The sequence below is a fragment of the Molothrus aeneus genome, chromosome 2 (genome assembly GCF_037042795.1).
Source record: "Molothrus aeneus isolate 106 chromosome 2, BPBGC_Maene_1.0, whole genome shotgun sequence".
NCBI classification, from domain to species: Eukaryota; Metazoa; Chordata; class Aves; order Passeriformes; family Icteridae; genus Molothrus; species Molothrus aeneus.
The window spans coordinates 77,523,688-77,538,072 of record NC_089647.1 but is presented as its reverse complement, the minus strand read 5'-3'; the positions used below and the strand labels follow the sequence as shown (position 1 = coordinate 77,538,072).

Sequence of the window (14,385 nt, the reverse complement as noted above, 5' to 3'; positions counted from 1 at the left end):
CCTCTCAGCTTCTTGGGAGGAAAAAATCCTAGCAAAAGGATTTTCATAAAAAGATGTCTGCGACAACATGGGTTAGAAAATGAAATTTTCAAACAACCCAGAAAACTCTAAAACCTGAAAACTGAATTCTAGAGTTTGAACATTCTACATGTCCATCCCAAAGATGTACTGCAATAGCTGTCTCTATAATAATTACATCCCCATTTTGAAGAGCACGCTAAATTTCAACATTTGAAGTGAAACAGAAACACAGTGACAAGATAGGAACATTCTACATCATATGAATCTATGAGATTGGTTTTGTACAAAGAAATAAAAAAATACATATACAAACAGTATCCTTGAAAAAAATAAGTCAGAGATGTAAAAATTGTCCGAGAAGGAAAAATCAGGGGCAGATACATATTACAAGAGAAATATACTATTTAAAGTCTAAAAGAGGGACTATTAAATGCAGATTAAAATAAACGATTAGCACTAGCAAATATATGCAAAATACAGAGGAAAATATATACAAAACAGAGGAAAAATGGTTCTAAAATGCACGAACAAAGGGTTAGAAAGCTAAATAAGTGTAGCTTCTGCAAAAATGCTTGCTACTGTCAATAGAAGTTCTGTGGCATTAAGTTTGCAGAAATAACCTATTTTATTCAGAATGACTCACTACACTTACTAACTGCTGTGCTGTGTTTTTCTTCATTCAAGTTCTCCAAAACACCATTAAACTGACAAATTCACAACCACATATTTTTGGGGGCACTAAAAATATCACCTATAAAAACAACTGCAGATAATACAGGCATGCAAGCAGGGCACCTGCAATTCAAGTTACTAAGTAATTTCAGTGACCTGCATTCCTACAGTCAGTCCAAACACTGTCATATTACACTTAAGGTTCCAGCCTTTATTCCAAAGATGCTAAGTATTCACAATAACATTCCTTAAAATTAATGAACTCTGTGGAATGTGACTACCCTTGATGTGAGTATCCCTCTTCCTGCTGGAGCCCTGGACTCAAAGGACTCAATTCTACTGCACTCAATTCTTTCACTGCACAAGAGCAGGACAGCTCACTGCCTGAGGTGTCTCAATAGCAGCAAAAGCAGTAGGCTTTGTTACCCAGTACTCACTAGCTAAAGCCAACATTTCACAGGAAAGCAGCAAGAATGCAGAGAAAAATTTAAAAATGCATCTGGAGGTGAAAAGAAAGGTTCCTCCTGTCCATGGATATCCCCACAGAATCTGTGCAACTTGCAGTTCATGAAAATTTGAGACTAACCATCTAACCAACAGTTTACAATCCCCTCATGAAGGCACAAGTCAGACACCTATCCTAAAGTAAGCTTTAGTTTTTAATGCCAAGACTATCCAACAATATATTTTGTAACCTGGGTTCCATGTTCCTCACCTTGCCTGCCAAAATCTGAACAGTGTTTGCACATATATGGAAAACACAAATGTATGTCTGCACATATATGGTAAACAGAAACACCTTCTGAAACACGGCAATTTCTTAATTTACATGTTCAAATCCAGGAGCAGTCACAGATATTGGACCAACAGCAGCTGTATCAGAACAGAAAACAAACAGCTAGAAGGATAAACAGTTAGTGAAAGAATGCGACCTGCACCATTTAATTTATCATCATGCTAGCCTGGATTGGTAGCTAATATGCCAGTTTGACTCAAAGGGTACCATCTAGTACTGTATCTTAATCAAAAGAAGGCAATATTTTATCAGATCAAAGCAGGAAACACATACTGCCGTTGTTTTATAATGATAAAACAATTCTGAAGCAAACATTTCCTTTAATAAGAAGCTGGGGTACTAATGTCAGTCATGACATGACTGCATATCTCAAAATTTCCCATTTCTATAGCAGACCTTAGGTGCTGGACACGGAACCACACTGTGGTATTACTTTGCGTACATATGAAGCAAGTTCCCTGTGCAATTTCCCTTTAAGCAGTCCTGAATTCTCATGACTTCATTTAAAGCAATTTGACTCTCTGATGAAGCTGAATAATTAAAAAATTATTCAAAAACAAGTAAGGAAAAAAAAATCCAGAATAAGACTGGTAAGTTTTCCCAAAGATTTTCTGAATGTGATGTTAGAGGATGAATGCTCCATTAAGACTGAGGAGCTGAAAGCCCTAGATAGAGCCTTTCTCTAGGCAGCTCTTTGGCATCCAAGGGGAATCAAGTCATGTGTACAGTGGGAGTTCAATACCAGAAAAATCAGTGTACAGTCTCAACCAAGTAAGTACAAAAGTAGCTTACAAGGCTCTATGTTCTGCTATAGCAAAAACATTTCCTATAAAACAAAGTACCTTTGCCATTAGACCTGTGTTTACTTGAGATTTTCTGATGAGATGGATGTGTTAGCAGAGATCCTATCTCTCTACACACCTTCACCACTACAATGCCATCCAACACCTGTGCTGTGAACACAGCCCTAACATTTCCAAATGTTAGGCATCCTGCTCTCTGTGTGGGTTGGACCTGCCAAAAATAGCCTTATCATGCCTTGTTGGTTGTTTAAAATTAGGTCACCAAATGAGGTCATGAAGCAGTCCTTTGCAGTCATGAATGATCAGTATCAGTTTTTGGGGAAAAGCCCAGGTAGCTCTCAACCACAGCCTCTAACAGCAAACGAAAGGATTTTCCATCTGCCTCTGAACTCCAAAACCCTCTTAACAAACACAAAATTTACCTCTTACATTAAAAGTTCTTCACCCAGAAACAAGGTTATTTCAGGTACAAATAGGTTAACTCACAATTTGACATCCCATTCCTTTCCTACTCCTTAGCCACTCATTCTTGTCGATATTTTAGGGGAATCAGATTTGTGTTTTAGAAGCCTTTTATCTTTCATGTATTTACCTTACATTTTTCATTATTATTATTATTATTATTATTATTATTATTATTATCATCATCATCATCATCATCACTGCTTAAAATGAAATAAACAGCTTACAAAGGCAGACATTCTTACTAATCTCTCAAAGTCACAAAGTTCTTTAACTCCCTCATACATTTTTGAAAGGCATTTCTGTAAATCCTCATCATTATGATACTAAAACCGTGCTGGGAATGTCCACGGGCATTTGAGACGTCTGCTTTAACACCACATCACGGTATGTCTCAGTTTTGAGGCTTCCTCATGCTACATCAGATCTCCTTGGTAAGAAGAAGTTCTAAGTATGTACTGATTACACAGCTCTTTGCTGTAAATTAAGGTATTTTTAAATGCAGATGGCATATAAACAAAGTTTTTCTCATATGAGAGAGATTTTAGTCGGGCAACAATTAGTCAAGTAAACCTCTGGGTAAAGTCCCTTCTGTGAAAGTCAGTAGTGCGTAACTTCAGGGGGGAGGTGGAAGTGTTGTTTCTAATTACTCTCTTTGAGCAGACTAATTGCAAAAGGATCTAAAATAGATGCTTTCACATCCCATAAAACAGCAGGCAGCAAATCAAGACCGGCATTCAAACAGGGCTGGGTTTTTGTTAAGCACTTGAAAAAACCCTACCCCTCCCACAAAAGACTCACGTAATCACTCTTGAGAACAATGTGCAAGGGTAAACCTTCTCAGTAAGGCCATCCTTGTTAATGCCCTTAACTGCTCAGAGGATCCAAGAAGCTACAGAGATGTAAGTACAGAAAAGAACTAACTTTTAACTTTTTTCCTTTGCCACTGAGCAACAGCAAACAATTCCAGAAATATTTCCTTTTTTGCATTATACTGGATATTTTCATGTGGTAGTAAGGATAAATGAGCTTTGTATGGGAAAGGCCCATGGAAGAAATTCTCTGATATTTTATATTCCCATATTAATATGCTGCTAGTCACTTACAGGATCTGTTGATCTACAGCATCAACAAGCTATTCCAACTCATTTCTCATAGTACAGCCTTCTGACAATCACAGGGAAACATTTCATATTGCCTTAACTTAGACAAATTTTTAGCAATGCTGATTTAAATTATACTAGTGCAGAAGTAACTACTGCAGAAGTAGGAAGAGAAGCACTGAAGCTCTAAAGTCAGTGAACCTCACAGAATAATAGTAAGAGAGAGATTTGTTATAAGTCTCTCATATTGTGTTTGTGAATGCATAGCTTGCTTTTATCACATGCATTTCTTGTCTATGAAAACAGCCTTTATTATCAGCTCAAAAACTTCTCACTCTTCTCACGTCTGAACATTGCAACAGAGCATTTTAAGAGGTCAAAGCTTTATGAGCTAATTCCTCTTTTAACTTCTAGTGCACATTTCTTTCAAGGTTTTTAGAAAGCATTCTTCTTCTGAATTGCAATGACCAAATATCCTTCTCCTTATTACTGATCTTTAGATATATTACAAGTGGTATGATTTTTGTACACCTTCCCAATTTAAAAGGATACTTTTTTCCTATTATACTGGCAAAACAAGACAGACTGTGCAACAGACAGTAACTAAACTATCTTTTATCTTAAAAAGTAAGCGAGAGTACATGCCTTTGAGCATAAAATACAAGAGATCTGTCTAACATTTTCATGGCTGCTCCTGAAGAGACAAAGCAATTGAAAATTTACCTGGCAATTAGTTTTTAAGAGCTCAAATATCTTTTTTTTTTCTGGTCAAAAGACTCAGGAGCATGTACAGATAATAATAAACTTAATACAGAAGCTATAATCTGAAGCTGTAAACCTTAAAATTAAATATTATACCTGTATGGGTTTCATGTAACTCAGAAAAAAACCCCAAACTCAAATAGGTGTGCATGTTTTCTGTTACTAAAATACAAATCCTCATTTGAATACTTTTTTCCTCTGCTAGAAAGATTGTAATTTTCAGTGGCTCACACTTTTATTCTGCTTATTTGCTCTAGTTTTAGGCTCTCTCCTTTTTACATTTGGTATACCTAACAAGTGTAAACTGGAGGGAAGTTAATCATCTCAGCATCAGTACAGATCTTCACATCAGTATATATTTTAGGCAGAGATGATTTATGTTAGATAGGTCTCACACTTTTTGTAGAACACATCATCCTTGTAAAGAGATCCAACAGATAAGACCCTTCAAATGAATTCCACTTTTTCTTTAATTAGTTATGCACTTCAACTCAACTCCTTTTATTTCCATCTCACTTACTGTAGTTTATATTATTTTTTAGCACCAAATATAACTGTCATACAACTGTCATGCAAAATCTATAGTAATAGACTATAGACTATATAAAGATCCCACAGTGTTGTGCACTTGCATATTCTGTTAAGCAGCTAAAGAATATTCTCATTCTTTATAACCACTGTTAAGACAATTAATGACACTGTTAAGACAATATTTGGGATTCTCTGATGTGTGTATTACAAATTTGGTTTTACTATGCCAAAAAATTTGGATCTATATCAAAGAGGGATAAAAGCACTAGCCTGCAGACTCTGTCATCAAAATTAGTTGTGGGTTGTGACCTGAGGACTCAATCTTCAGGTTATTAGGCTGACTCACCGGCCTTTAGAACACAAAACTCAACAGCTTTTGAAAAGAAATTAACGAACAGCACTAGAAGCATATGAGTGTTAAAGTGTTAGAAAGAAGGAGGAAGCTTTAGGACATGTCTGTCTCTCACCTCAGCTTTTATTAAACTACATGCAGTCTCCAGTTGCCAGTACACTCATACCATATTATGTGCCTTAGGTATATGTTCCTTCTATTTTAACAAGGTGTTCTGCTATGCAGTGTAGCACACACACTTTTTAATACACATAACTTAGCTTTTCTAAGGCTTAGAATCAAGCCTTTTTCTCAAACAGAGAGCACTCTACAACAGAGATCACCTGTACGGTAAAACAGAAATACAAACAGTAAACATGACTGGTCAATGGAAAAAAAATAGTTTTGAGATTAAGGAAAAAATTAAACCTACAAAAACACAGCACTGCATATTTCCCATCTTCTACTGTTTTAAAACAATGTAAAACCTACACAGATTATATCTATAGAGGATCAGAGAATCAGATCAGAGAATCTTGCACAGAAGAGAAGTCTCTTTCCTGACCATTCCTTTAAAATATTTTATACTCTTTATGCAGAGAAAAACAACATTAACTCTCAATATGATTTGTTAAGGAAATATTGTCCATCTCATAGTGATTAAACCATACTATGTATCGAGAGCCAGTAGAGATCTTTCTAATGAACTGCTGTGCCTTTCCAAGAATATAATTAGTATCCTTAAATTAGCAACTGGACCAGGGACAAATGGACCAGGGATTCATCTTCAAAGAATGAAAATTATGAAGAGACACAGAGAAATCACACATTAGATTACAATAGAGTAAAAGCCTTCTACATGTCCCCTGTTCTGCCGAAAAGACAGATGGTGCTCCTCAGCAGAAGCAGGAGATGAGAACAAGAATAAATTTCATTTAGCAAACAGAGAGAGCTTTGTACCACTGCTTGCACACAGTCCCAACCCATGTAATCTAAGGTGCAACCCTGCAACTGCTGGCTCACAGCTTAAATCTATTCTTCTTAACAGTTAAATGTATGAAATATTATGATACTACATACAAAGCTCATCACACAAAACATGTCTGTGAAGCAGAGGTTTGGATTACACAGTACTTTCAGACTGGGGTCACCATCCTGTTCATCAAACACCTTTTGCTATGGGGAATAAACACAAAACAAATGTATAAACATAAAACAAACTACTGATGCTAGTCAAATGTTTTCACACAACATGAATCTCCCACACAAGCTATTTTTCCTTCTTTGATGAGATTACAATATCAGTTTACAAAGACACCTGCACAGATTTCAGACATGCTAGATTTTGTAAGCAGCTTGCTATTGTGCTGTGAATTTTTTCCCCAGATGGATACTATGGCTGTGAAACATCAAGAACCACAGAGAACAGACTAGCAGCTGCCTATCTAACAAACCTCATAAGTAACTGACTAAAGAAATTCGCTGGTCAAAAATGCAAACATAGTCCTAAGACTTGAAAATGGCAAGGGAAAGAACATGATAGAACAACCTGCACTGGTTGCAAGCCTGGGCATAGTATTTAACAGTAAAATTAATTTTAAACTCTCCCAGACATAAGGTCCCTCCAGGTCAAAGCAGAGAGCAATGGCCATGCCCTTACACCAGAGATATCCTATGACAGAGTGAATCAGAAATACTCCTGGAGCACAGTGACCTAACTCCACAAACTCCCAGTGCAATGCTACACAACTCTATGTTGCATACATAATGCACTGGGCAGAAAAGGCAGGGATGGAATGGTGAGTTTGCCTCCAGGCACAGTAATACCAAGAGGCATCTGGAACCCCAAGTCCTGTGTGGGACACAGCTGCAGTTAGAACAGACATCACAGGATCATTCCACCTTGTAGTGAAATATTTGAGAAACTTACCTTGAATTGCCTAAACCATGAGATTGTGTAAAGAAACTCAATGAAAACAGCAATTCCAAATTAATTTTAGAGACATATAAGACAGAGACACACATTTTTTTAACAGAGAGGTACTGACCAAAGACTAGAGTACAAATGGGTAATTTGCTTTCTCTTCAGTTCTCCAAGACAAACAGCATCATAGAAAGTATACTTAAAAGAAAAGTTACCAGAATCCATACACAATAACTAAAATAATATAATCTAAACTACACAGAAGATTACATTAACTGAGTAAGTGGTCTGTGTCACTGAGTGTTTATAGACTCAGAAAATGTGAACACCTAAACAGCCTTCTTTACAATACAGATATACAGACAGGAATTCTCAATACTTTATACCTTAACATTTTGGCATGTAACTCTAAGCCAAAACCCAAACTGGTAAGGGATATTAATATTATCTTTCTTTCAAGTATATACTTCAAAGTAGTATAATTAATAAACCTAGAAAGCCACTGGAAGGGTCTTTAATCCAACAGTCTAGAAGAGCAAAAGTTTCAGTAGTGATTTAGAGTTTTAGAATGATTCTAAGTTAATTGGTGCATCTGGATTTGGGACAGTAAATGGCCATGTTTGCATGAGTTATTCAGGCACACAGCTCATTAAAACAGAGTCATGTCCAGCTAACCTGAGGTTTGCAGCAGTAAGGATGTAACGTTCTCCATTTATTCTCCAATAATACAAAACTAACAAACAGTATTCAAAATGTTCTTTTTTTAGATACATTCTGTAGAGGATGTCATATGATGTATGTGTAAGTGGATCACTCAGGATTGCTGCCAAGAAATAAACAGCAACCTAACACAAGGAATAGGTTTTTTAAAAAAAGATCTTATCTTACTTAATAGTCCAGACACCTTTCAGAAAGAAAATGTTATTTTTAATGAAGCCCTCTCCAAGATTGCCAAGAAAATGTGAAATACCTGCTGAGATGAATGGAGTTCATCCAACAACAATTAGAGTTCAGAAGTACAAAGAAGTTATCACAGCTTGGGTGATACACATTATGATGGATGGTATCAACTTTATCATCTGTTTGGGCCACAAAACAGATAAAATCTCTCCTTTTTTTTTTTTTTTTTAAATGAATATATTCAGGTACTGTAGCACCTAAACACCTTGGTGGCTCTCAAAAATGCCCATACATACCTACAGGTAGACAAAACACTAATAGTAGTCTACAGCATTGTAAAATGTGTTCCCTACATTAACAGTCAAAATATTTTGGGGTTAACAGAGGATGAAAAAGAATACTTTTTGCACCCAGGGCTGACTCCCACAGCAGGCAGAACAGCCTGCCAAGGAGCACAGCTTGGCTGACTGCACACTGCCCTGGAAGATCCATGAGATGTGCTTCTCCAGCTTTCTCCTCATCCATTTGTGGCCAGTTTGTCCTGCCATGGAACTGCTCCCAACATATATCCATGCTAGCACCATGGATAGACACAAACACTTGTCTCAGCTGGGACTCCTTCTCAAAACAGCCACACCAATATGTGAGGATGAACAGCCTATTTTGAACAACAAGTTCTGGATTAATTTATTACATTAAAGATCCAACTTCATAGCACAAAATTAGGTAACATGCAATTTATGAAATTCTACTCTTGATGTAAAAAATTACACATTTTACTGAATATACAGGTTTCTTCCTAAACTATGGTTCAATATATTTGTATAATAGATATTCTACATTTTACTAATGTTTCTAGAAAGACATATGAATGGATGGGACAATTATGTGCACTATTTTTGAACCTAAACTATTACAACTTTAAAGCAAAAAAAACCCCCATGCACTTAATATGCTGTAGCTAGTTACTGCAATTGAACTGTTTATCACAAATCTTAGATTATCCTTTCCTAAATATGTTGACAAAATTATTTTAACTAAACTTCAAGAAAGAGATTAATAGAAGATAGACGTGATGCTGGGAATGTGAACAAGAATTAGAAGCATTTAAATATAAGAAACAAAACAAAATACCTCACTGACTCATATACAGGTACCTACACAAACCCACACCATTTTATGCAAAGCCTGTTACACTTAGGTAAAACAAAATCCATCCTAAACACTTCTACAAGGGAAAAATCATGGGAGAGGAGGAAATCATACCAGAACTATCCTCAGGGTAATAAACACTGCATTAATCAATCATTAAACACACTAACACCAAGACAGCATGAACAATGCAGAATTAACTAATATAAAATTACTGACATTCTTTAACCTGCACTACAGCTGGAGCTGTTAATTACCAGATTGGTTCCTTTATTCAAGGCACAGAATTCCCAATTCAGATTTGACATACAACCCGGAATAGAGTATCCCCCCATGTCTTGAAGGACAGCACTTACTTTACAAATACCTAAGAATCAGAACATTGTACATCTGTCAGTCAGAAATTACTCACCTGTCTTCCCTCTTGCCTATGGAATGCAGCAAACACAGGCTTAATGTACCACCTGGAAGTCAAATCTCTTCCTTAAACATGTAATGTAACTAATTTACGTATTTTAATACACATCATCCACTATCTGCAGGTTTATTGTTTACAGAGAACCATTAATTGTGAACATCCTGAAATAAGCAGGACAATCTCCTCAAATCCTGAAAGAAAATACTAACCTTTAAATGCTTTTACAAGTTAATACAAGGATAATGAATGCTTCCTAAAATGTGTGATTTAAATCCCTTAAAATTGAGAGATATTTTCTATTCCCAGAAAGACTTTTTGCAAGTGCAACAGGCTACAGTTGCTTGTAAATATTGTGTGTTGAATGACAGATCCTCAGAAATAACATAGATATGTTTATTAAAGGTACAAGACAGACTCAAAATTCTAATTACAACAGCTTTTATCTTCAGGTAGTATTCTTTGTTAAAACAGAAGCAATCTTGTTTTGATTGCTGTTTAAATTCATAAATGGTGCCTCTAAGAGGCACCCTTTTGTAGAACAGCTGCCCGAGGAATAGCATGAGATGCCCCATCCTTTCTGAGCTTCATGTTTACACCACACAACTGTCAGGTAACAGCAGACCTAGGAAATGTTTGCACCTTGAGCAGTATCAACAGAATGGGGTTCTTCCCATTTCTGAAATTCTGCTGGATCATTTTAAAATATTTTTCAGCCCCCCAAATCACTGCCACTTTGCAACTCTTCTATGCTACTTGTTACTGTACAGATGGAACAATTTCTAAAATATACCAAATTGATAAAGTGTAAAATAGTTCACCTGCACTACCTCTCTTTAGCAAGGTCACTAAAGAGTGATTAAAGTAGTAGTCGTAAGAATTTATGTATGCAACAATATTTGAATTAGATTCCAAAAGCCAATTCTTAAAACTAGAATTAAACAAGTTGTTGTGGTTGGAGTCTATGATCTTAAAGGTCTTTTCCAACCTAAATTAATCTGTGATTCTATTATAATATGGTAAGAGTGCTGAGAAAAAAAAATGTTTCTCTAAACAAGTTAAAGCATCACAGTGTGAATTGTTAGGAACAAAAATTCCCATAAAATTAAGTAAAACACATTTAAAACATTTTGTCTGCTTGTCTGATCCTTTGGGACTTCATTTGATGCTTTATCACATAGTTTCTTCAGACTCTTTTTTCCCCTCAAGGTGCTTTAAACAGTCTCCCAAATCTTGAGCATCTATAGGATTTACTTCCAAATATATTACATCCCACTTTTATTACACTGTCCCCTGTCTGATTTTCTTTATTAGAGAGGCAGTTGGGAACAAGACAGAAAAGCCAAAAGGAGGTCTCTGTTTGTTTGTTTTCAGATAGAGTCTTGAAAAGTATTTCACAGCAATGAAGTTTCATTTCATTTTTTTAGTCTTATTTTGCAACAGAGGCTGTCCATTGTTACGTAGAAGCAGTTTCTCTACATTTCTTAGAAAATGTTCCCTTTTGTTGTTTTTTTTTCTCACGTTAGGTCTACTGAGCTTCCTGCAACAACATTGGTGGCAGAAATGGACCTTTTCACAGCCTCTGAGACCAACATTTCCACCTGTGACTTATATGAGCACAAAGACACAGCACGGATATTATTGTCTGTCTTCTACGGCTCCATCTTGATCCTTGGGGTGCTTGGAAACACCATTGCCCTCACCGTCATTTTTAAAAACAGAAAGAAGATCAACTCCACTACCCTGTATTCAACAAACCTCGTCTTCTCTGACCTGCTGTTCTGCATTGCCTTGCCAACCAGGATCGCCTACTACGGCCTGGGCTTCCACTGGCCTTTTGGAGAGGCGCTGTGCCGAATCACCGCGCTCCTGTTCTACATCAACACCTACGCAGGCGTCAACTTCATGACGTGCCTGAGCATCGACAGGTTCTTCGCTGTCGTCCACCCCTTCCGATACAAGATCAGAAGGATTAAATATGCCAAGGGCATCTGTGTCTTTGTCTGGTTTCTTGTATTCAGTCAAACTTTCCCATTACTTATTCAATCCATGTCACAGGAAGAAAATGAAAGGACTACATGTATGGAATATCCAAACTTTGAGAAAATAGAACATCTACCATTTATACTTCTTGCTGCCTGTTTAATAGGGTATCTTATTCCCCTGGGGATTATTCTATTTTGTTACTCTCAAATCAGCTGCAAACTTTTTCAAACAGCCAAGGAAAATCCACTGACGGAAAAATCAGGGATAAACAAAAAAGCCATCAATACAATCATATTTGTAATTATAGTGTTTATAATCTGCTTTACTCCTTATCATGTTGCAATCATACAACACATGATTAAGAAACTTCAGCGAGAACCCTTATGCAGTGAAAGGAAAATTTTCCAGAAGTCACTCCACTATACTGTATTTCTGATGAATTTTAACTGCTGCCTAGATCCTTTCATCTATTTCTTTGCATGCAAAGGTTACAAGAGAACTGTACTGAAAATACTGCGACGACAAGTGAGTGTATCAATTTCAAGTGCTGCCAGGTCACATCATGAAGAAAGCTCCCGGGACGCAGGAGAAACGCAAATGACGGTACTTGCTAAATCTTCCAATGGAAAGCTACCTGAAAAATAAACTCTGTAGTACACCACAGTGAACCAAGACTAAAAATCCAGGGCCCATAGCAAAAACTCTTAGTGGTCTCCTACAGCAGCTTAAGTAAAATTCTGTTTCTCAGGATGTCAGAGAATCAAGGAGTGATGGACTGAAAAATATTTGTCATGGGACAGCAGGAAAACTCAGCATTATAATCTTCCTGCTGTATCTTTTTGACTGATCTCTTATTTTTTCCAGGAAATATGCACCATTGAGGATGTTCAGATTCCATGCTGCACATACATATGCCTGGATGTTACTAACTCAAGCAGAGCCAAATCACAGTTAGGATTGAGCACAAATATAGCTTACAATTCAACCAACTACAACCAGAACATCTGAAAATTTTAAGACCTCTAGCTGAGCTCCAATTAGAGCAATGGTTTTGTTGGCCCAGTCACACAGACAGAGGAAATAAAATTTTGAGATAAAATGGACAACTTTGTTCATTCGACTAAGACAACTACTTATAGCTCTTTGGAGGTGAAACTACATTTTACAATATTGGGAGCAAAAATGCCTTATTGGACAATTCACATAGAAAACATTGTCAAATATAACACATGAAAAGCTAGTGAACTGTTTGGTTCTCCCCAACACTGAACATCTCCTGTATGTAAAATCACTCATCTTCACAAGGTGTATTATCTCTTTACTCCTTTTCCTAAAGGAAAACTTTCCTTTTTAGTGTGTATTGTAAAAAGTCTGTCTCTACTCCTGTTGTATATAGATTATTTATAAACACAAATTGAAGCAAGATACTGTAATATGAAAACTGCACCATTTCAGTTAAAAGAATATGATACAGTGTTCTTCAGAACTTCTGCTGAAGTCAGACATGGACATAAGACAAATGCTTTAGAAACCTGAATAAATGTTCATAGTTGAGACCATTCAAAAAGTAAATTAATGGATTAATTCTGATGGTGTGAGATGGCTACCTCTCTTTAAGCACTGTTTACCTGAAAGATCAATAAATGAGAACAGCAGAATTGGCTTGGAAAGAACAAGTTTTCCCATCATGCCTTCATACAGCATATCTGAGACTCCTTTAGGCATGCTGAAATTGGCTCAGGAAATACACCAAATGACTTAAACACATCCTGCTGGAATCAGCTCAGAATCCAGGATGAGAATCCAGGATGCAAGCCCTGGGTTCCTGCTGATGTGCCCTTCCGTCACGTTTCAGCTTCCTTCCCTACCTTATTCCTGGCCCCTCTATCTTTTCTTTAGTGTTCTATCATTAGTATGCCTTCACTGGCCAACACAACTTGGTAACTCAGCCAGGAGGTTATGATGGAAAATTAAAGAGTGCCTGATAATCATCAGTAAAGGCTATGCCACATGTTAGAACAAATTTTATTTATTTCAGCTGTATCTTCTGACATTGAGGTTGTATTGGAAGTCAAACAAACATATTACATTTGTCATCTTTGCAATTCCTTCCTTTCTCACATGCTGACCTCTGCCTACCTGCAAACACGGAAAGGATCATACCTAATGAGCAGTACAGAAACATTAACAATTAATTTTTTATGGCAAAGAAACCACAAACCCCCCTATATTTCATACCAGTTAGACTGCCAAAATTGAGTTTCTAATTCTAAAATACTAATTCTCTATTTTCTAATTATAAAAGACACTATGAAGCTTCAGAAAAGCAGTGTAAGAAGAATAACTTTTATCAGAAGTTCTACTTAATTCTGTATGTTCTAGAGGTTCTGTTCTTGTCAGCTTTTTTTAATAAACTATTTTAAAACATTATTTAAGAATGTGTTCCTATTGAATTAAGCAAATGGTAACCAGATAAAATCATAGACCACTCATGAACACGTAGAATTGGTAGAAATAAAATATATGT

General features: G+C 36.5%; 2 protein-coding genes across 2 annotated transcripts in view; one reads left to right on the top strand and one right to left on the bottom strand.

The window, feature by feature from the left end:
* The window catches only part of UBAC2 (UBA domain containing 2), an 88,094-nt gene that overhangs the window by 34,191 nt on the left and 39,518 nt on the right, over positions 1 to 14,385 (bottom strand). The window lies entirely within an intron of this gene.
* On the top strand, positions 3,578 to 14,288 carry LOC136571208 (G-protein coupled receptor 183-like). Its single transcript, XM_066571539.1, has 2 exons — positions 3,578 to 3,656; positions 11,399 to 14,288. The coding sequence occupies exons 1-2, from the start codon at positions 3,616 to 3,618 to the stop codon at positions 12,501 to 12,503; spliced, it is 1,146 nt and encodes a 381-aa protein (XP_066427636.1). The 5' UTR covers positions 3,578 to 3,615; the 3' UTR covers positions 12,504 to 14,288.

Coding starts and splice junctions, on each gene's coding strand:
- LOC136571208 (XM_066571539.1), top strand. CDS start 3,616: ATGCCCTTAACTGCTCAGAGGATCCAAGAAGCTACAGAGAT. Junction 3,657..11,398: donor ATCCAAGAAGCTACAGAGAT/GTAAGTACAGAA, acceptor TTCTCACGTTAG/GTCTACTGAGCTTCCTGCAA.